Source organism: Chlamydotis macqueenii, chromosome 5 (genome assembly GCF_036417535.1).
Source record: "Chlamydotis macqueenii isolate bChlMac1 chromosome 5, bChlMac1.mat, whole genome shotgun sequence".
Classification (NCBI taxonomy): Eukaryota; Metazoa; Chordata; class Aves; order Otidiformes; family Otididae; genus Chlamydotis; species Chlamydotis macqueenii.
In genome coordinates, this window is record NC_141560.1 from 63708116 (window position 1) to 63731254 (window position 23139).

Here is a 23139-nt window from a genome sequence, read left to right on the forward strand (position 1 = left end):
TGGCACATGGCCTTTTTAAACATAAAGCTAGACATTAAGAAATGTGTAAATAGGGAAGAAAATGCTGCCTTTCAAAGAACACACTTCATCTTGGAGCCTCACAGCAAATACTCTCTTTCTTGGCCTTTCTTTACGTATACTAGCCTGTGCATTTATTCAATAAAAAGCTTAAGTATATGTACAAACAAAGGAAGCAAAATCTTCAGAATTCATTCTATTAAATTAAAGTTGATCTACTAAACCACAGTACTTCTCCTGACATGAGACTGAGCTGGTGGAAATGTTGCAAATCACTGCAGCAATGTGATGGAAGGCCTCGTTTCCTTCACTTTCCCGATCCTCCTGCTGGTTGTGGAGTCCCACACCTTCCAAGGCACCCGACACGGGCACTTGTGTTTGATTCAATTCACCCGCTCACGAGAAAGCTGTCTGTGTATGGATGATTTACAAAGGGTTCTAGTAAGCACCAGAACTCGTATAAGAATTGTGGGGGAAATGTGCGATGACATGAAGGAAAAAGAAAACTTAAATAAAACCTTTGCTCTTGAACAACCTCATAGCTTTAACAGGGAATATTTTGTTTTCCTTCCTACTAGGTATTTTCCTTTGTATCATATCCATGCTGAGTATTTAACGTTAAATGCTGGATGCTTAAGTATTCAATACTTAGTAGTTACTGATCTTCAGAGAAGTTAAACTGAAGCTGCTTGAACAACTTGAGCAATCACAGGTGTTTCTTATTTCCTAAATGAAGTAGGCACTGCATCAGAAATTTAAAACCTGCTATAAGGCCTTTTCAAAACTTGTATTTAAGTGTACCAGTTTCTAAACTAAAATATTTTTCCTGATCCTTTGAAGTCTGACTGCTGGCTTTAAAGTGTGGGCTTCTAGAGGCTCCCAGAATGTAGGCAGCAAGATGCCTGCATCTAATGGCCTCTTTTGTTTCAGTGTTTCTGTAGTCTAGGTTCTATGCAAGGAGCCCTGAGGACTCTGAAAGCGAGAGGGAAAGGAGGAACTAAAGGCCTTTCTATCACTATGAGGAAAGTAGGGAAGCTGTGCAAGAAGTGTGGTTTTCAAAGAGTGGGAGGGGACCAAGTGCTTGGGAACCATGTCCAGGAAAAAAAAAAAAAAAGCAGCAAACAGGTGAATATGTGCAATAGCAGATGAATAGACACAGAAAAAGGAATCAGAGAAGGAAAAAAGTTCAATAGCAAATTATATAGGTAGAACAGTAAGAAAAGAAAAAAAAAAAACAACAGAGGGAAACAAAAAGTTAAATGTAAAGCAAAAGTAGTTAATGTAGTTATATGCATTTTCAACATGGACAAAATTTATCACATCAAAAATAGCCAAAATACATTTGATACTGTTCTGTTATTTTTCATATAAGCAATTACCGTAGTTGCTATTGTGTAGTTATGTAAAAGATAATGTATTTTATGGTAAAATAGAAGAATGGTGTCCACCTGGTGAAAATTTGGGGAGGTTGCTCCCACAGGGGTCAACAGCAAACTAAATTGTTGTTTAAAGGCTAATGGTAGTACTATTGCTTCCATTGTTGTACATCATAGGACTCGCTGTTCCCAGCTGGAACTAGTCTTTTGCTGACATTTCAGTATTTTGCCAAATTAGTCAGGATAGTTTTGCAGTAATTGTTTTTGACATTTCAAAGTGAATGGACTGGCTTTCTATTAAATGGACACAGAGATTTAAAATTAGATAGGAAATTTTATTAATCTGAGTTTTGGCTAGCTTTTTTTAAATAAAAAGTAAGTGGTGTCAGAAATGTGTTCATAAGATGAAGAACTGTTTAAGCATTTCAGAAATTACTGGAACAGTCAGAAGGTACCATCTGAATAAAGAGCAGGGTACGTAGGAAGATGTGCTTAAGATTTTTGAGAGGAAAATACATTTAAGTTCTTAACTGTGAAAATTATATTGGTTATAAATTTGTATGTGATAGAAATTAATTGAAAGACATTCACAGTATGGAAAGAGCAAGCTTGAAGTGTTTGAAAGATGGCTTTTAAACCTGGGGTTTCCTTCTTGTTGTCTACACCATGTGGAACAAGTGAGGATACCAGCCATAAAACTGTTGCTAGGTGAGTCTGTAGGTAGACAAGTTTGCTGCTTTATTTGTTTAAAAAAAGTTTAAATGAACTCGTACTGTTGATCAAAGTAATCTCACAGTGTTGCTAATAACCTCCTACTGGTAATTAATGCAGCTTATTAATGGCTGGTAATGTGAGGAAAGAGAAGGAATTTTCCTATGCTTTCCAAATTTCAAATATACTTTTTAAGGGCAGATAAGCCTCAAACATTCTAGTTAATACAAGTAGGCATCATTAAAACAATAGAATACTCTAAATCAGGTTTGGCAACAGCATTGTGGTAAATAATTTGGCAGACTATTATACTTTTTATTACTTGAAGTTATCAGTTATTTCATTTTTGGCTCCAATCCCAGTTCAGCTGAAGCCAATAAAAAGCTTGCCATAGGCTTTGATAGGATCGGAATCAGACGCTTCATGACTCATTTTCATGAACTGTGGTGAGGAAGTGCACTTCCATTTGATACTTTGGTTTTGCTCTTCTAATGAATTAACAAAAAACCCCAGTATGCCCCCCCGCCTGCACCAAATAGAAATATATACTGCTTGTAATACTGTTCCTCAGAGGGTTTGATAAATAGTAGGCTTTCTTGTTTTACTGAAGCAAAAAACAGGTTAAGCGATTTATTTTTTTCAGTTGAGAGAGCCAGAGACTACTTTTCTGATCCTCAGTTATTCACTCTAACTAATAATATGTTCTAATTTATGAAAAGTTACATGCTGAAAGCTTGTGTGATACTGAAAGGGTAACACAGGAAGTTTTTGGAAAATTGTTGAAGGTGATAGCTAGCAGCATTTCGTGTGACTAGTTTAAACCTGTTTTGAGAGAAACAGAATTTAAGTACTATGCAATTTTCCTCAGTGTTTTGTTTAGACATTTCTGTTTTCAACTGTCATAGTAGATCTCTGTTAATTCACTTAAAATCCCCTGCCTTTCCTACTAGCCCTTGAAAGAGAGTCCAGAAGCGAAAACACTGATGATTTACATCTGTATACAAATTAATTAAACTTGCTGCTGCTTTGCTTCTCAAAATCTACCTCCTTCTTCTCCTCCCACCTAAGGACACTTATATTTGCTGTTTTCTGTATTCTAATAGCAAATGCATTTTTAAAGGAAACTGCATGTAAAATTTGGAAATGTGGCAATGCTTCTGATTTAACAAGTCCTCATGATCTACCTCTTCATTTTTCCTCTGCTAACCCAGCTGAATCAGAAGTTCTAAAAAGAGACAAGATATAAGGTAAGAGTGTCTTGGACCAGGAGTCAATGTATGAAAGAAGAAAAACAAACTCAACCCAAACAGCTGCTATTCAAGGGAATTTTCTCCCTTTACAAGAAGAGGTAAGTTTATGTTACGTTCAACCAAGTTTTAAACTTTGCTCCTTATTTATAATAAGCAGAATGTGTCTTGCAAATTGTTGTGGTACATGCAACCAGTATTTGAATGTCAGTCACTGCCTATTGTGAGTATCTTCAGGGTCTAAAGTACAGATGCTTTGAGTAAATTTGAAGTGTTCTGCCCTACAGAAGGTGGAGTTTACTGCCCAAAGAGCTACAGCATTGATATTAAACAGTTACACCATATTAAGGTTTTTTATTAATTATGAAGGTCAAAAATTTTGCTTGCATTGCATGGAATCATTTGCAAATGATCTGTAGGAATACTAGAAGAATCAAATTTCAAGTGATTAAACAGTTTTCTGTACAATTTCTGTAATTTATTTAAAACGTGGCTTTGACAGAGGTGTACATCACTGCAGTAACATGAAAGAATCTCTGAACTCTCCCAAGCCCTGTGAAATACCTGTCCTCTCCTTGAAAGTGCTCCTATTAGTCCCATTAAACTAGTCATTTTTGAGAAAAATCTAAAGAAAAGTGTGGTGTATAGCTCAAGATGCACATTTACAAATTTTAAAACTGTTAGCTAGTGAAAAGAAATAATGGGAAAAATGTTTTTGCAAGCTTATAATTCCATAACCAAAATACAGAGTTATGATGAAGCTATGAATGATGATCTCACACAATTCACTTATTTCAGTCTTACAGAATAGTAACCTCCAAGAAATTAAAAATGCTTGTACAAGTAGGGCAAAAGAGAATTAAAGCTATCCCAACAAGGGGCTTTCTCCATCTTTCCACAAGAAAGAAGCTGCAAAGAGGTTTGTGACTTGTCAAAAGCCAAATCTGATGCTGAAGCTTTAGGTATAAGAACATAGTCCAATGTCCACTGATATCTGCTGGGTTGTAAGTATTTTTTCAAAGGGTAAGAAGTCCTTGTGTGGCATTTTCAATATACCCTCTTTATAGTCCAAGACTTGGAGCATTTTCTTCTTTACAGAAGCATTTACAGATTAAAGACCTCACAGCAATCCTCTGCATCTCACTCAATATCACTGTAGGTTCTACCATGTTAAAAAACAAACAAACAAAAAAATTGGTGAAATGTTACATACAAATATCCAACCTTTATAATATAAAGTACATTTTAGGCGCCAAATTAAAATACCACTTGCTACTGTCACCATTGGTGGGTGGGAAGGTAGAATTTGTTGCATTTTAAAAAAACTTTATTGCGTGTGTCCAACTACATAGGTACTATAATACAAGAAAACACCAGCCCAATACGTCACCTGAGACCCTCTCATATGGCTTCTTGTGGCTATAGGAAGCCTTTTCCACTACTGTGCTATTTGACTAGGAGGTAAAGGGAGAGCAATGTTGGTCTGCAACTTGCTCAGTAAGAGCTGTAGGCCATGTAATGCTGGGGATCGATATTTTAATAAAATGTAAAATTAAGGGTGGCTACAACTGGAGATACAGAAATTGTGTTGATATGGTTAACCAGTAACTCCCTGAAATTCTTTACTATTGCTCTGTGGACACTGGTTATTTATCTAATATGATGTGCCCTTCTACTTACAGGTATCACTTCGTCATCCCAGTAGGGCAATACATACTTACGCAAAGTGCTTCTGTGGAGTAGTTCGGCCTTTGATTTGACAAGCTAAATGTCTTTTTCAACATTTAAATTTTTAAACTGCAAGATAAACATTATCTCTGAAAGACAGGTACTTTTTTAATAGGGGACAAATCTCTAGCTATTTGCTTAACATCCCCTGACCCACAGTACTCTGTTTCTTCAGCACTAAATACTAGGTCGAAGTGAGTATCAAAACCATTTGATAAAAGTATACTTTGTCTGAGTGGGTAATGTGCTGTGCAATTCATGGTTCCTCTTCATCCAAAAATTGAGTAGTGTGTTAACCAGAAATGTCTAAAACAAACCAGTGTAATCCAGAAGCAGTAATATGTACATTTGAAAGATCAAATAATGAAATAATTTTAATATTCAAATCTATTACTAGAATGAATAGAAAATTCACACTGCAACGAAGTGAGTATCTCAAACAACAAAGTAGACTTCTTATGGTGGTTTAAAGTATTAATAGTCACAAAAATGGTTAGTGTTAATAAAACCAATTAAAATACTGTTCCTTCTAAAGAAAAAAAAAGAAACTATTAATGAAACATCAATAGTATGATGAGATGGCTCAAAGTGCATATGGAAGAGGGTGGTAGTACAAGATGTCCTCTTTATGCGCCCCCTCCTCTCAGCACAATAACCTTATGCAAAGAATAGTCCTGCAGCCTTTGCAACAGATCATCTCTTTTCCCAAATGGGATTTTCACTAGTTCCTAGTTGTGCTAAAGATCTTTCACATTTTTGTAAACTGTCTTGCAATATGCAAGGTAGCACACACTTTTTAAAAAAAGTATGTTTTGTTTCAGTAATCCCCCCTCACCCCAGAAGGAGGTTTGTGATTAAGGTGCAGGAAGTGACATAGACTTTTTAAACACCCGTGCCCCTTTTGGGGGTCCTGGATAAGGGGGTGGTGGCACATCATGTTGTCCATCTGAAGTAACTGCTTGCTCGTAAGTTGGCAGTCCTGAATCATCAGTTCTGAGAGGAAGTGGGTTTAAAGAAAATTCTTCATGCCTTCTGAAGATGCTAGACGAACTATGTCGTCTACTTCTTACGTAATCCGAGTACCTAAACAAAGTTATTTAAAGGGAAGAAATAATATAAAGTCTTACTTGTAAAAAAAAAAAAAAAAAAAAAAAAACCCCAAACCACCAAAACTCCAATAAAAAAAAACACCAAACCAAAAAAAAACCCCATACAAAAACAAGAAAAAAAACCAAATACAAACAAAAAACTCCACCAAAATAAAAAACCCACCTACCAAAACACACTTGCCTTCAATGATCATAAAGACCAGAAGCCAAACAGTCTCTCCAAACCACAGGGTAAGAATAGCTCAGTAATGCAAAATTTACAGGGAAGGGGAAGCACAGAATCCTCTCCTGTTGCTTTCACGTTTAGGATAAAGGAACAACCAGAGCTGGAGAATCAGTAGAGAAGCATTTCCTTCAACCTACTTCATCTGACAATTGTGGCAGACTAGAATCATAGAATCGTTTAAGTTGGAAAAGACCTCTAACATCATCAAGTCCAACCGTTAACCTTGCACTGCAAAGTCCACCACTAAACCATGTCCATGAGCACCACTACATGTCTTAACTCCACCACTTCCCCGGGCAGCCTTTTCCAATGCTCGGCAACACTTTCAGTGAAGGAATTTTTTCCAAGATCCAATCTAAACCTTCCCTGATGCAACCTGAGGCCATTTCCTCTCATCCTGTCTCTTGTTACTTGGGAGAAGAGGCCAGCACACACCTCACTATTACATCCTTTCAGGTATTGTATTGAGTAGTAAGGTCTCCCCTCAGCCTCCTTTTCTCCAGGCTAAACAACCCCAGTTGCTTCAGCTGCTCCTCCTAAGACTTGTTCAGCTTCATTGCTCTTCTCTGCACACACCCCAGCACCTCAATGTCTTTCTTATAGTGAGAGACCCAAAACTGAACACAGTATTCAAGATGTGGCCTCATAAGTACCAAGTACAGAGGCATGATTGCTTCCTTAGTCCTGCTGGCCCCATTATTTCTCATACAAGCCAGGATGCTATTGGCCTTCTTGGCCACCTGGGCATGCTACTGGCTTGTATTCAGCCAGCTGTTAACCAATACCCCAGGTTCCTTTCTGCCAGGCAGCTTTCCAGTCACTCTTCCTCAAGCCTGTAGTGTTGCACGGGGTTGTTGTGACCCAAGTGCAGGACTTGGCACTGAGCTTTTTTGAACCTTATACAGTTGGCCTCAGCCCATCGATCCAGCCTGTCCAGATTCCTCTGTAGAGCCCTCCTAGCCTCAAGCAGATCAACACTCCCAGCCAACTTGTTGTCATCTGCAAACTTACTGAGGGTGGACTCGATGTCCTCATCCAGATCATTGATAAAGATATTAAACAGAATGGGGCCCAATACTGAGCCATGGCATGACTACGTGCCATGAAGAGCATGCACCCTGCTTTAAAGGGCGAACAGATCATGTTAGACTTTCCATTGCAGGCCCAAACATATTAAAATTATTCCATCTTTTTTAGTAAGAATATTTTGGAACCAAGAACACACACAAAAAGAAAACTCCAAAGGTACATCAGCCATGCAGTGTTGTTTTACTTTTTTGTGCGTTGTTGTGTTATTAACTTCAGCATAACTACTGCTAGTGCTCACCTAACTTTGCTTCCAGGAAAGTAAGAACCAGAACTCCTATTGGATTCTCTGAGAATACAGTTAGACCAACCAACAGTGGTTTTTAAAGTCTGCTCTTAAGCAAGAGTTTGTTTCAGTGGGTTTTTTTTAAGCAGTGAAATTCCTTACCCTGGTGGTTGCCTCGATTTGCATCTACTTTTGCAGCAGTAGAAGATTAGCAGTACAATTATAACTAGCAGTACTCCAGCAGCAACAAGACTGATGAGAAGTCCTGTAACGTTAATCTTTTGTAGTGTCTCATCACCTGAAGATAAAACATTGGTTATTTTAATTATATGTTCTTTCCATCTACATAGTATACAGTATACACTCTGAAATACTAATTTTGCTGTGCTATAAGGCCGTTCCTTTCCACAAATGTCTAGCTTGTTGTGAGAAGCCATAATATCTGTGCAACACAACCCAAGATTATCATTCACATTCAGCTTAAAGCAAAAGTGAGTACATGTTCCCTTTTCTGTACATAAAACTGTTGAGATGCCTGTCTTCTAATGCCTTCTAAATATTACTTCATGTACTTGTGACCTTGATCAGACTGTAGATCTTTCCTCAAGTCATACTGACCATTTTTTTTTTTGTAAAAACATCTGGCATAAGACTACTCTGAACCTGAATCAGACTGTTATATTACTATTAATGAAATGGGGGAGGGGCGAGACAACACAATGAAACCACAGGAAGCAGCCACACAATTACTGCAAAGTTTACTGACTGTGTAATAAAACAAAGAAATGGACAACAAAATTCATATTGTTTTTACCTACAGACTTATAATGGATCCCAGTCTGAGTAAGACGCTTCAGTGAGTTTTATTGTATCAGACAATGCAAGATACTTGCACAGTTCGCAGTGAATTTCAGTAAAAAGATCAATTCTGATTTTGCTAACTGAATGCACAGTGTATTTTTAAGAATGTACTATTATAACAAACACAAAATATTGCAATATAAGAAAAGAATAAAATAATAAAAAGATTACTTACCTATTTTTATTTTAGGGCCTTTAGTTGAATAATCTTTCCAAAAATCCATCTATAAAAACACAAAGGATCAGATTTATACAAGATACCTAATTGCCAGGCTTATTGACAATTTTTTTAATATGGTACTGTGGGCAAAATTTAATAATGGCATAAAAAGAAGCAACTCCTGCTGAAGGATTTGTACTCACTTATCCCACCGTATTTTCCTCATGCATTCAAGTTCACCTAAAAACTATAATTTCACAACGAAGAAAATGCCAGCTGGTGAAAAAGAAAGTGCATTTAACTGTCCAATGTTACCTCATATTTCTGCCTGATTACAGTAGACGTTAACATATATTCTGACACAAAAAAAATGCTTACAATTAATCTTTGTAATCCCTAATGAGGCAAAGTCAGGTTCCTACGAATCTGACATTTGCATGAACAGTGTCTGAATCCGTATCAGCTAGGAAAAATAATGGATTCATTTGAGAGAAAAACCTTTTTGTTGCATGACTGTTATGCTTTAAATGCATTTAGCTGTAATTTCCACTTTTGCTACCCAGCAAAAGACTCCATCAATATTCCGATTTAACACTTTCACCTTTTTCTTAGGAAAATGCTAGCAATGGCAAACTAACATTTCTGTCTTCAGAACAGGAGTGTATTCCTTGCTCTTTCTGCAGGTTAGTGCAGAGCACACCTAGAATCGTGAAGAAATTCTTGCTGCATGCAGCAAGAGCCAGTCTTCAGACAATCACTGCGTTCCATTATTAGGCTGAAAGGTTTCTCATGTATTTTTCTCTTTTTTATACTAGGTTTCTTCCAAGCTGTATATAGATAGCTATTTAGAAGATAATGCTGTAGGAATACTCAGCAATAACTGAACTGTGGATTTGTTCCATATGCCTCTCTTCTAAAACACTTCTTTGGCATGACACAAGGACACAATCAATGAAATAATATATAGAGCATGTGGAAGACATTCAAATTGGATGCTGAGAAGTTACTAAAAAAAATAATGATGTTCTGAAAACACATACAGGTATATCCATAAACGGTACCTCTGAAGTTTCATTTGTATTTGTTTGCAGAATTGGAGCCCTTATCTAAAGTCTTTAAGACCACAGTACATATTCAGGTGTATTCACTGTGTATCTAAAGCAATAACCCCATCTAACTAGGGCCTCTACTTTTACAGTAAAATAAGCAATCATCTTATTTTAAGTGCTGTTTTCAGAAGGTATTTAGATACAGTAATGATTTAGTCAATAACCTCCTTCAGTATATTAAACAGCTACCGTTTGATCAGGGTCTTTAAATATTTCTCTGGCTTCTTCATAATTGCACAGCTCTTCTAAGCATTCTCTTTCCAGGTTATCCGCTGTGAATGCTTCAAAATCAAATCTGTTATTCAGAAGATGTCGTCCAATGAACAAATTGGCCTCCTTTTCTGATGCGAACACTAATTTAAAAAAAAAAAAAAGTTGATTTAAAACAAGTTAGGAAAGCTAAATTTTGTATTTTTAAAGAATGGTTAATATCCTAAAAGAGCACTTTGAGACTACTTCTTCCCCCTAGCATCTCTCAGCTACATACAGGAAAAAGAAATGTCAAGGTCTCCTCCTAAAATGTCTTCTTTGCTGCTAACTTTTATAACTATTCAATATAAAATAAACATATTTTCCTTTCTCATAAAGCATTTCAGCTATTCCTTAAACTGGCCACGAGAATTTGACTCTCCTAACAGCGGTTGTTCAAGTTTCGGTGTTAGGCCTTCTGGGATGTGGGCATCAGTTTTTTTTTTTTTTACTGAAGCTCTTAAAAACAAAGTAATAGTCACATAAAGCAGAAATTCACTCAGATCCAAACCCAGCAAGACACTGACCTACTGGAGGAAGGAGGTGAGGGGGGAAAAAAAGAAAAAAAAAAAAAATATATATATTCCTTTTAAAGAATCCTTGATACACATTTATCAGTATTCTGGTAGCTGTGAGTTGCAAATTTTGTTCGCAGAATTTGAATTTTAAATCATGGCAGCAGAGTCCTATTCATTCTACATTTATTCTCTTTTCACACTCATGGCAGCAAGTTTTATGTAAAGGTTGGCATATTGCCAAGTGTATTTGTTTTAAATCAGTCCATGATAGGAGTTTTACTGACAACAGGCACTCCTGAAGACATTTAATTCTTTTCTTCTGTGCTTATTGCAGGCTCCATGAGGCCTCGTGGAGTAAGTTGTGAGGTGAGATTCCAAAAGAGTTAGTGAAATTATAGAAGGCTTTGGAATACAGGAATGTGTTTTCTCACCAGGCATTTTCCATAGTCAAGTTTTAGCCTGCTTTTGCTACAGCTTCTTAAAAAAAAAACCAAAAAAAACTTTCTATGACAGAACTAGTTTTCTGACTTGGTTTTCAGTAAAAGCCTAATCTATACTCCAAGAAATTAACACTATTTGGGTAAGCAAAACATCTAGAGGATTATTTTTGCAAGTGTAATGCAAAACCAGCATTGTTACGTACCAAGCCAGACGGCTAAAAAAGGAGATGAGATTCAGAATAATGTTATTCAGCTACAAATTAGCTCTGTGTTCTTGTTAGCTTGTTTGGGTAGATTATCACATCATTCAGGAATTCTTACCCTAAGAGTTACTGTTAGATCTTGCAATGGTGTCTCAAAATGGTTTGCTCTCTGAAAACTAAGAAAACTGCAGTGTAACTTGCATATTGGTTGTTTATTTCTTTAATATTATAGTATATTGAAGGAATATTACAGTATATATTTATATAATTTACAGTATATATTGAAGGAGCCACACATGTGTGCACACATTTGTGTAGGAAGGGAAATATGTTATTCTAAAGTAATTACTAGAAAATCTAAGCTTAAAATATTTATGCTTATAAAATATCTAAGGGACTTCATTAAAGAAAAAACCAAACCACCAAGCCAACCCCAAACCCACAAGTGGAAAGGGAAAAGAACTACAAGGAAAAAAAATATTATCAATATCTCGGTTGAGTGCAAATTGCGAGAATAACTGCAATCTTCTGAGACAGAGATCTTCAGTTTTGCTTAGTACTGTTTCATTCCTTACCATGCAAGTAATACTCACTATACTTCTGAATTAACTTAGATAAGATAATTGATACATTTTAATTAACCTGGAATACATAGGCAAGCTGCCTGGAGCCTAGGACACCTAATTCCCAGTGATATGTGCTCCTTTTCTCTTTCAAAGAGTCTTTATCCATTTATCTACATTTTTTTCACTTCCTAGGACATAGTCAAAATGCACCTATCTCCATCTCGGAATCGCCAACAACCTGGCGATTAAGATAATATTTGGAGAATGAAACAGATGGATTTGAATTCTCCCCTGTATGTGAGGGAACTGAACGCAGTCCTCAGGCCACAGTTCAATACAACGGTAAATCCAGTTTTAGGATGCTTAGCATTTAATTAAAAATGCACCCACACAACGTGCCGAATAAAGTAACTCTGCTGGTAAAAGATGTTCAGAAAATGCTTAAGGGGTAACCTCTCCATGCAGTTATCCCGAACTCTTGGCAACTTGCTAAATTATTGGATAAAGAGTTGGGCCCCTCTCTTTCCCACTCCGTCTTTAAAGGTGTGATCTGGGCCTGTTGTCAGGAGAGAGGGTTCTATGCCATGAACTCACAGGAGGCAGCCTGGCAGCCTGATATTTTATGCCCCAGAACAATATGGATTTTAATTGAATAACCTGTCTCAAGCATTTTTTTTTCTGCTAGCTATGTTTTCTGCTCAGCCTACTGCACTGAAGGAGCCTGCTGCTCAATGGGGTGACTTTTTGAAGTCTGTTTTAAGGTTTCAGCACTCCTTATCCGCTGAGGAGACCAGACAGCTAAGTTACAAATTCCTTTTTGAAGCCTTGACACTTAAATTTTAAGCATCACACAGCTTAGCATCATAGTGCTTGAATTCCTTTGGGGGAACTTCGTTCAGTTTTACCTCAATTGCTCGCCACTTCCCTCCCTCCAAAGTGAAGAACTGCAATAGCAGCACTATGTGTATCTTTCAAGGCGGTGTAAGGAGATCTGGTATTGAGAAAAAAATATCAATCTCAAAAATCAAGCATATAAACCCTTTCAAATACAAAGCAAGTTCGCCGATGACACTAAGCTGTGTGGTGCTGTCGACATGCTGGAAAGGAGGGATGCCATCCAGAGGGACCTTGACAGGCTGGAGAGGTGGGCCCGTGCCAACCTCATGAAGTTCAACCAGGCCAAGTGCAAGGCTGGGCAGGGAATGGATCAAAAGCAGCCCTGAGAAGGACTTGGGAGTGCTGGTGGACAAGAGGCTCAACATGAGCAGGCAATGTGCTCTTGTGACCCAGAAGGCCAACCGCATCCTGGGCTGCATCAAGAGAAGCGTGGCCAGCAGGTCGAGGGAGGTGATTCTCTCCCTCTACTCTGCCCTGGTGAGACCCCACCTGGAGTACTGTGTCCAGTTCTGGAGCCCCCAACACAAGAAGGGCATGGACCAGTTGGAGAAGGTCTAGAGGAGGGCCACAAAGATGATAAGAGGGCTGGAGCACCTTTCCTATGAGGACAGGCTGAGGGAGTTGGGGCTGTTCAGCTTGGAGAAGAGGAGGCTCCGGGGAGACCTGATAGTGGTCTTCTAGTACCTCAAGGGGCCTAGAAGAAAGATGGGGAGAGACTGTTTAGTAGGGCCTGTTGCAATAGGACAAGGAGTAATGGTTTTAAAATAGTGGGGGGTAGATTTAGATTGGAAATTAGGAAAAAATGTTTTACAATGCGAGTTGTAGAACACTGGAACAGGTTGTCCAGAGAGGTGGTGGAAGCCCCATCCCTGGAAACGTTCAAGGCCAGGCTGGATGAGGCTCTGAGCAACCTGATCTGGTTGGGGATGTCCCTGCTTCTTGCGGGGGGGTTGGACTAGATGACTTTTGAAGGTCCCTTCCAACTTTAACCATTCTATATATAAGTGAAACTGTGATGTGCTCAAATAGTACCAAAGCAGTACTGTCTTCATACAGATTTCAAACTTTTGGAATTTTAATGTTACTTAGAGGGTTCTGGTTATATCAATGACAATAATCCCCAAGAAAGCTCAGTTGTCTCAACCTGCACTTACTCTGGATCTGACAAATACTTAATATTGACACCCAAGTCAATTATAAATCATTTTGCTAAAAGATACCCAAATATTCTAAAATTAGGCATAAAACAGCTTAATTTTTTAAGTGAAGTTAAAAAAAAAGCACAAAAAAGACCCCAAAACTATTTACATACATAAAAAAATTTCTCAGCTGAAACAAAGTTAGATACAGTTTCATTTTGGAAAGCATAAAAATCACGTTAAAAGTAAGTTACCATCTTTCCATTCAGGTTGCTTCAAGTTATTTAATCTCCCTGTGCAGTGAGGAAATGCAAACACCATCCCATGCAGTTGACACAGCAGTACCAAAAACGCAAACATGGCGTGGCACCTGTCGGACAGAAACTGACGTGAGTTAAGAAAGAAATGACAACGCAATCTTCTGAAGTGTTGGCGATGAACCTTGAATGAATCCTATAAATGAAGTCATCCAGTGCAAGCACCTACATGTAGCTGAGACTAATGGATCCTTAGAAAAAAGACACCCATCCAAACTGGTCCTGCATGTCTCTCATTAAAGTTTTCGTTGCATAACATCCGCACATCCCGCAGCCAGGCGATGCCCCCTGCTCTCCCCTCCCGAACGGCGCAGCAGCCCGGTTCGCTGGCCAATTAACGGGGCAAGGCCCCACACGAGGTGCTGCCGGTAGGCTCTGGCACTTCAGATCGCTACGATTTTGCTGCCAGGGCAGCGGGTCACAAAAGTTACCCGACGTGAACGGCGGTACAGAAACCATTTTGTCAGGAGAAAGCCGCTGCCAAGCTCCTCACGCCCGAGACTCCGGTGGAGAGCCTGCACTCTCCCACCGAGGACGACGGCAGAAAATAAGAATGAAATAAGCCCTGAATTCTTCCGAGGGACAGGGAAAAAAAAAAAACAACTTAAAAAAAAAAAACAAAAAAAAAAAACCCCAACCACGATCGCCGCCTGCGGCGACCACCCGAGGGCACCCGCGACCCGGAGTGCACAGCCACCCAACGGCTGCCCCGCCCCGGGCCCCCCGCCGCGGAGGAAGCCCGCTCCCCCGCCCCGGCCCCCGCTCTCCGAGCCGACGGGAGTCGGGCAGGCGCCGAGAGCGCGGGAGCCGTCGGCCAGGAAGCACCCTCCTCGTCCCGCTTCCCGCCGCGGTGCAGCCTTACCTGTCCCGGCGGCAGCCTGAGGAGAGCGGCTGGCAGGGCTGCGACCGCCGCGACGCTTCCTGAAAAGGGCGCGGCGGAGGCACGGGGCTGTACCTGGGCCGTCCCCGCCCCCCCGGCCCGGGGTCCGGGCGTCTGCGGGCGGCGGCACCAGCGAGCTGGGGCCTCCCTGGGGCGCGGGTCAGAAACGCCCCCGAGGGAAAGGGGGGTGGCCGGATGCGCCGGGGCGGCCCGAAGGGGAGCCAGGGTAGTGGCGAGGCTGGAGCTGGGATGGGGGTGGGGGTCTCCCTCCGGACTCGGCCCCGGCTTCGTTTCCAGATACCTGCCTTTCTGCTCAGCTCACCCCCGGGATCCCTGTGAGGACAAGGCAGCGGTCCTTTCGCCTTCTGGGCCTGGGCAGAGAGTGGTCTTGAGAAAAGCCTAGTCACTTCTTTGAACACCTTTTACTGTTAAAACTGACTTTGCCCCCCTCCCTGGGTTAATCATGATGCAGAAAACCTGGTTTGGCTTTTTACTTCCCCAAAGTGAAGCCTTTGGTCTACTGGCAGAGCAGGAGCTGTGGAAAGCGGTGCCTCCCTGAGGAGGGTGAGGCAGCGTGCCTTGCAACGGGCTCCTTATCCACAAGGAATTCCTTATCTAGCAGCAAACCAGCGTTGTGTCTCCACCAGGCTTTTCTATCTAGGCTGCTAACCGCAGGGGCAAAAGGACCAGCGTAAGTTTTGCACGTGTGAAAACAACTTTGGTGTGGTTGGGGTTGGGTTTTTTAATCAGTTAGGGAAACCTTAACATAGTTGTAAAAGGCTGGAGAGTGGCAGTCGGTTTCTGCTTGCACAGCCCTGCTCTGCAGGCCTCCCATCCCTCTCCATCGCAGCGCAGAGGAGCAGCCTGGCGTGGAGACCAGGTTCCAGCACATCGATCTGTGGCTGGTTTGGCTTCTCCAAGGGACAAGAGAGAAACAGTTGAGTACTTCACATTCGCTTTAAGAGTGTTTTCCCGCACCATGTGTGGTGCTTTGCAAGGGCAAGAGGTGGTACTTGAAAAGCCTTTAAAAGGTAAAGTTGAGAATGCATTTAATAGCATGTGCTGGTAACGTTAAATATGTGAAGAATGTTGAGATGGATTGGTTTTAAAAACTGCACACCAAAGAAATTCTTGAGGCACACTAATGGAATTAATTTGCTACCAGGAAATCCAGGGACTGGGAGTGATTTGTGTCTCTGCTACTATATCACTCTTGGAGTGACTCTGGGTTGTATTATTTGTTTAAGTGCTGGCATGACTGGTACCTACGGAAGCAGGAAAGAGTAGAATGAGGGTTTTGGTTAACACTGGTGGAAGTGATCAGATTGTTCCCCAGAGAAAAACAGAAACTTCTAAGGAGAACTGTTTGGAGGAATGATGACTGTAGTTAAATATTTACTTTATGACATCAATACACTGCTGTTTTGAGGTCCTTGATGAATATGTAACTTAGAAGCTGGAGTGGCTTTAATGCTCTTTAGCTGGCAGAGATCTCAACAGAAAATTTTGTAGAATGCTTTATGTACATGCTTAAAACACAGTGGAGGACTGAGGTCTTGTAGAAGAAAGAAGAGCAATGTAGATTGTTTATTATTTAGATAACGCTCAGGAGAGTGTTATGATGCTTAGTTGCTACATCTTGGAAAACAGGAGAACCTGCCATTACTTTGTAAAGGACCTTCCAGCTTCCCCCTGTGCACCTCTGCTCAGCCCTCACCCTGTGTTCTCATGTGACTGTCTCTGTGAGGGTGGCGTCAACCAGCAAAATCTCCGCTGAGAGCTGCGGTGTGAGGTCGTGAATGCATGAGAAGTCTGTGGTGCGTTTAAGTGTAAGTAAAATACCTGCATGCGTATGTGGAAACTTTTAATGTATCGTAACAACAACTTTACATGAGGAACCTTTGTTTTACAAGCAACAGGTAAATCTCCATTGCGTTATGCCACCATTGCATATCATCATTAAGAGAGAGCAGAAGAAGGTTTTAAAATTGCTTATGTATGTCACCTGGGCAGCAGAGGTGGATCCCGCTGTCCTTGGGGCAAGGGTGACCCTAGGGCTCAGTCCTGCCTGTGTCAGAGGAGAAGGCTCCAGGTGTGGACTGAGGATCAGCTCCATCCAGACTCTCTGCTGGACCTCAGTCCTGCTCTGAGGGCAGAGGAGCAATGCAGTAGAACTCCTGCGGGAAAGGCCCTTGGATCTTTAACACTCACCAGTGGTTACTCAAATGCTTTTGCCTGTGTGGATCTCAGCAGAAAATTTGTGTCTTTTGTCTGTGCATGGGTGCTTGTGCATGTGTAGTGGAGATTTTTCAAAACCATAGCATACAAAACATGAACAGTATAGGTTAGTTATTATTGACACTTAACAAGAAAATATTAAATTGTTATCCATTGGAACACCAGAAAGAGTGGTCTTTACCTTGGAAAAGACTTTGACTTTCTACTGTGTGCCCCTTTCTGAGCTCGGTCTGCATTCCCACGTGCCCCTCTCTGTCATCTTGATGACTGTCTGTGAAATCCTCGCTGAGGGCTACTGTACAGGTACACAGATGTGTGAAAATTCTGTAACATGTTTGTATGTTAGTTTCTACAGAAAAATGAGTGAGAAGCTGGTAATGGCGAATGTTGTAACGTGTGCATGAGTCCCCTAGTGCCTTCTGGTATTAATGAGGTAAACCTTTCTTGTTTTATGCCGTCCTTACATATCCTTCTTAGACAGAACGACAAAGACTTGGCAAGGTTTGTCCCTGCCCCTCCCATCAGGTGTTGATTGACTCCATTATTCCCAAGGTAGGAGCCACCCCTGTTTCTGAACTGTACCTGAATTTTCACTCTCCCAACCCTTAAGACTCAAGTTTGCTGTTTAAAGCAGCATTACAGCAGCAGGTGTAAAGAAGACAAGGGTACACAGCTTAAGCTAATTATTATATAAGGAAATATTAAAATTTTATGGTTATGCAGTAGGTAATGACTAAGAGCGTGCTTAAATTCTGATTATTTATACAGAACATAGAAAAGATAAATAAAAGAAAGAGTGTGCAGTAAGTGCTTAGAATACATAGAGTATTTCCTGTGTATATGCAGCTTTCAGCATGGCTGAATGATGAATAGCTTTTACATGTTACTTTCCTCCTTGTGAAGTAATTTTTCAGGTAAAGTAGCCTTGATTAGCAAGCTATGTGATGAAGCAGCTCAGAAAGATGGAACCATCAGTAAAGATGTTATTTCCCTCAACCTTTTCAGCTAAAACCTGTAAACAATATAGTAGATATGTAGTTAGAGATCTTCTAAGAGATCAAAAATAAGAAACTAATTTAAGCCACTTGCTTTAACATTGGGTGAATATAGAATTCAGATTTGTAAAAATATCTCTAATTTACTGGCTGTGCTAGCTAGTATGTTTATTTACCTCACTCAGTACAGAGATGTTTGGTAAAATATTGTTGGAGAAATTAAATACGATGCTGTTGAATTGAACCAGAACTACATATATCTTGACAAGAGGAGGGTGATAGCAATCTAAGATGTTTATGCAGTAATTATTTGTTTCTGAATACATTGATTACTTTGCTGCAAATTAATAGTGGAGTATTCATTTTAGTATAGTAAAGGATAACATATTTAACTGATCTCAAATTTGGAGGACTTGGGGTCAGGTATACATCTAATTCCTTGTTAGCAGTGTCTCATTCAGATCATGATATCAAGGATTTTCTTTTGATTGTTTGATACAGGATCATGAAAAGTAACACCCTTTATCTCACCCCAATGTGCAAATATATCCTACCATAATTTGAGTATTAAATTTCTTGTGGTTACTGTTCAGTTTCTCATGCCATATTTATCAATTTCTGTGATAAATTGTGGATAGAACTTTAAAGCATTTGAATAATGAAAATGACACAGATGTGTAATTGACAAGAACACCCCTCATGGATTTTGGAAGTTTGTGCATCTGATTTGTTCTTTGGAATGATTTATTTGATGTCCTGAATCATATGTTATAAATTTGTCCCTTGAAGTTCTCATGTTTGCCAACAAAATTTCTGTCTAGGTAACTTACTTAGAAATAATGCTTTTTTTTTTTTTTTTGCTAATCTGTTATTACTTAAATTTTAATTAATGTTTTTGTACAGTCAAGGACTGTTATTATTGCATTGGGCAATAAGCATTTCAACAAATGAGGGAACCGTATCAGAATCTTGGATAAACCTGTTATCCTTTTTATATAGTGTATGCTCTAGGGAAGGGTTATTTTAGACCAGGTCATGTTTGGAAAAGACAATTTCTTTCTTGGATACCCCTTTGTGTCCCTTACGCCTTCCTGTGGAAATAAATACCTGGTTTTCCAGCTGTATTGGTCAGTCTAATAAAAGACATGATAAATGATATTATGTGGTTTGACAAATTCTTGTTGATCTTCATGTGGAATCAACATTACTATTGTAATGATACTATAATAGAATTTTAAGTGTATTTTAAATGTGTCTAAATTTCTGATACACACATCACTGTGTTTTTAGTTAAAGCTATCACTTCATCCCTGCAAGACATGAGGAAGTCTTTTAAGTGTTGGTCAAGAGATTTTTTGGAATTAAGAGGTTGAATTTAGCTGCTTAGCTTCTGCTGAGGTTATTGCTTCTCTCTTTCAGAGGAATGTTAGTGATTTTTCTAACTAAAAAAAACTGCTGGCACGAATGTCCTATGGCAGTGTAGGGGGAAAAGCAAGAAAAAACACTTGAGAAAAATTAGGGTTTTTTTTAATAGCAAAATAACAAGAATTTTAAGGACAGGTTCACAGATCAATGTCAGTTGTTAAGTTTCAGGATGAGGCAGATTTTTTCCTAAAGATGATAAAAAAAAAAAAAAAAGCCTGCACCTAGTTTAAATATTTAGTTATTAACCACTAAACTGTTGAGATAATTTTTACGGCTCAGGAATAATGGTATCCACCTGTAATAGCATATACATAACAGAAGTAACTGTACATCCAACTAACAGTTTGTTTACTGTCAGTTTACTAATCTTTATGGGAAACTTATTCAACTAAAAATGCTTACAGAGGGTCAGTAAAAGCCTTGCAAGGCTGAATTTCACATACACTTGCTTCTGTATTCAATATTTGAAAGGCAATGGAAATGGTACCAATGCTGATGGGGAAACAAACACCCACTCTGATTTCAATAATGGGCCCAGTACTCCCAGCGGGTGAGTGCTGTCAGCTCCCACTGAAGGCACCGAGGATGCTGCTCACCTAATAGGATTAAAATCCTGCGTTGTCAGTTGCTCAAAGTATTTTTAGATGCAGCAAGTTTTAATGAGGCAGAACTTCTTTGTCATTGGAAAGACGAATATGTTGTGAGACTTGTATGCACATGTCCTGACGTGAGAATTCCAGGAAATGGTCTGTGGAAAACTGTCAGCATAAATTTGCTCATTTAAAACAATGCGCTCCCAAATATACACAAGGTAAAAAAAATTCACCTTCTAGCAGTGTGATGAAAATGTGGTTCTAGCTTTTCTTGGTACAGTTTTGTCTTGTCTTGGTGAGATACTTTTTTGACTAGTGAAATCATCCTGTTTAGTTTTGATATTTGAGGTCCCTAGGCAGGAACAAAAATTATTGGCCTCAAGGAGGGAGGAGGTAGAAATCTCATCGATGTGTACAAATATTTGAAGGGAGAGTGTAAAGGAGATGGAGCCAGGCTCTCTTCAGTGATGCCCAGTGACAGGACAAGAGGCAATGGGCACAAACTGAAACACAGGAAGTTCCTCCTGAACGTAAGAAAACCCTCTTTTACTGCAGGAGTGACTGAGCACTGGCACAGGTTGTCCAGAGAGGTTGTGGAGTCTCCAGCTTTGGAGATATTCAAAAGCCACTTGGACATCATCCTGGGCAACTGGCTGTAGGTGGCCCTGCTTGGGGGTGGGTGGTGGACCAGATGACATTCAGACGATGCTTCCAACCTGAACCATCCGGTGGTTCTGTCATACTGTCTGCTTCTAGTAAAGAAAAAGCCCTGATGTTTCAACTGCATCTCAGCTTTCGAAGATCTGGAGTTAATGTTTAGCTCCTTAACTGCTCCTGTTGCATTATCTTTTCCACCTCAGTAACACATTTCTTTGTACAGTTGAGATCTTGGACTTAAAGAATTTCCCTTTCTTGCTCACACTAGAGGGAGCTCTCTGGGGGCCTTTCAGCTTACTTTCACAGCTCTACTTTCATTTATAATTCTGAATGTTCCTGCTGAGAATCTGTTATCGAAGAGTACAAGGCAAAGCTGTATAAAATGTGTCTTGAAAAGATTTCATTTTCTAACAAAATTGAGCTCTCTGTTTATTTGTAGGTGAAGTAATACCAGATTGACAGCTTTGGCTGTGTTTTAATTTTGTTCAGCTGCAGCAGCAGTGCAGGTTTCTGATGTGCGGAAATGCAATAGATATTGATGTTTCTGTTATGCTTGGCATTTATTTTGGTAGCTGTGGAGATATATTTGTAAACTTTGTACTTGTTGCTGTGATACAGTCAGTTTCTATTTGGTATGTCTTTGGTTGATCTACAAGGAATTTGTGATTGAGAGGCTTGCCGAAAGACTTAATATGAGAAAGGGATTTTTAAGAAGTTTTCTTTAGATATGTAAACTTAAAAAAAAAATCAATTTATTTCCACTGGTGACTAGAATCCAACTTTAACTGAGTGATTTTAGATGCTTTTATGCAAGCAGATGTAATGGCTGTTAGGGTTGACAATAGATTGAATTTTTACTGGTTTTTGTGATTACTGATTTTATGGACAGTGGTGTTAAGCTGTATTTTTTCCTGCATATTGTAATTTGCCATTCTTTTTATGTTTATTACAGTTTCTAGAATATGGGCTAGCACATTACAGCCAGATAAAGAGCAAAGTGAATGTTATTGAATTTCCAGAAGCAATTAGTGAGAGATTTCAAGTTTTTAGTCCAAATGAGAGAATGCCACGTGTGTGAGGTAAAGCAAGTGCAGGTCTGTTGATGCCGTTATTCTTCACTAGGGTCTAAAACCTGGTTCTAAAAATATTTGTAGACTAGACAGAAGCAAAGATTTCTCTGAAAATGTTAAGCTGAGTGATGACAAGCTGCCTGAATAGTCTGTCTGCCTAAGAAAATATGCAGAAAATTTAGGTAAGCAGTCTCTCTACAAAGAGAGGTCCAGCAAGGAGTACTGATTATTACTTTTTTCAGCTCTCTTCACTTTGTGGACCCCAAAACACCACTTTATGTCCAACAGAATAGTTTTGGTGACTGCATCTCAAGTGTAGATGCAATTCTTGATGGTTGTAACAAAGGCAAAATATTTCACAATGGAAGCCAAACTCTTTATGTCCGTGAGAAGGAGCATTAATCAAGCATTAATCTCTATTATCTTAGGCAGGTAGGCAAGCAATTACTTGACTTGTGCTTAGCTCAGGAAAAACAACACAGATGAACGATTTGGCTATGGAGAATCTGTTGGATAAATGATATTGTAGATCCTTTAAATCATTGAGGTGGCTCCTGAAGACCAGGTGGTACGCTGCATGGCCGTTGTGGCGGCTGTAACTCTACTGCCATGACTGAAAGGGAGTTCATACGAGTAAGAAGGAAATAGATGAGTTTGGATCAGAAGTCTGGGCATTGGTCTGGTGTTCCAAATATTCACAGCATTCTTACGATGCCATTCTCATCTGACTTATGGATGTGCAGGCTAATAATGTGTACAGTGGCAAGGATGATAAGCATAGTCTTATGTTGCCCCATTCACACAAAGTTTTTCTTGTATATTGGAAGAGGTTCTCTGAGTCTTGGCTTAAGATGGTTTGAGAATGCTTTCTATATTTTTTCTTTTTTTTCTTTTTTATTTGGAGATTGTATAGTTGGATATGAAAAGTATTCAGGAGTTTCCTTGCTTCTTGATCTTGGGGAGAAGACTTAATTTTTTAAAAGGGAGAGCGGAATATTGTGTTTTCATTGGAGCTGTGATAGAAGCAGTTTGTGTGACATGGAGGACTGCAGGACCCTTAACCTCCTCTGTGAATGCATGAGGCAATGAAAATGG

At 39.6% G+C, this 23139-nt stretch overlaps 1 protein-coding gene across 1 annotated transcript; it reads right to left on the reverse strand.

The window, feature by feature from the left end:
• Positions 1 to 5911: 5911 nt before the first annotated feature.
• On the reverse strand, positions 5912 to 15092 carry PRRG4 (proline rich and Gla domain 4). The gene is made up of 6 exons (XM_086748094.1): positions 15049 to 15092; positions 14124 to 14239; positions 10047 to 10210; positions 8764 to 8812; positions 7890 to 8025; positions 5912 to 6163 (listed from the first exon to the last, which is right to left on the reverse strand). The coding sequence occupies exons 2-6, from the start codon at positions 14227 to 14229 to the stop codon at positions 5935 to 5937; spliced, it is 684 nt and encodes a 227-aa protein (XP_086604220.1). The 5' UTR covers positions 14230 to 14239; positions 15049 to 15092; the 3' UTR covers positions 5912 to 5934.
• Positions 15093 to 23139: the final 8047 nt, after the last annotated feature.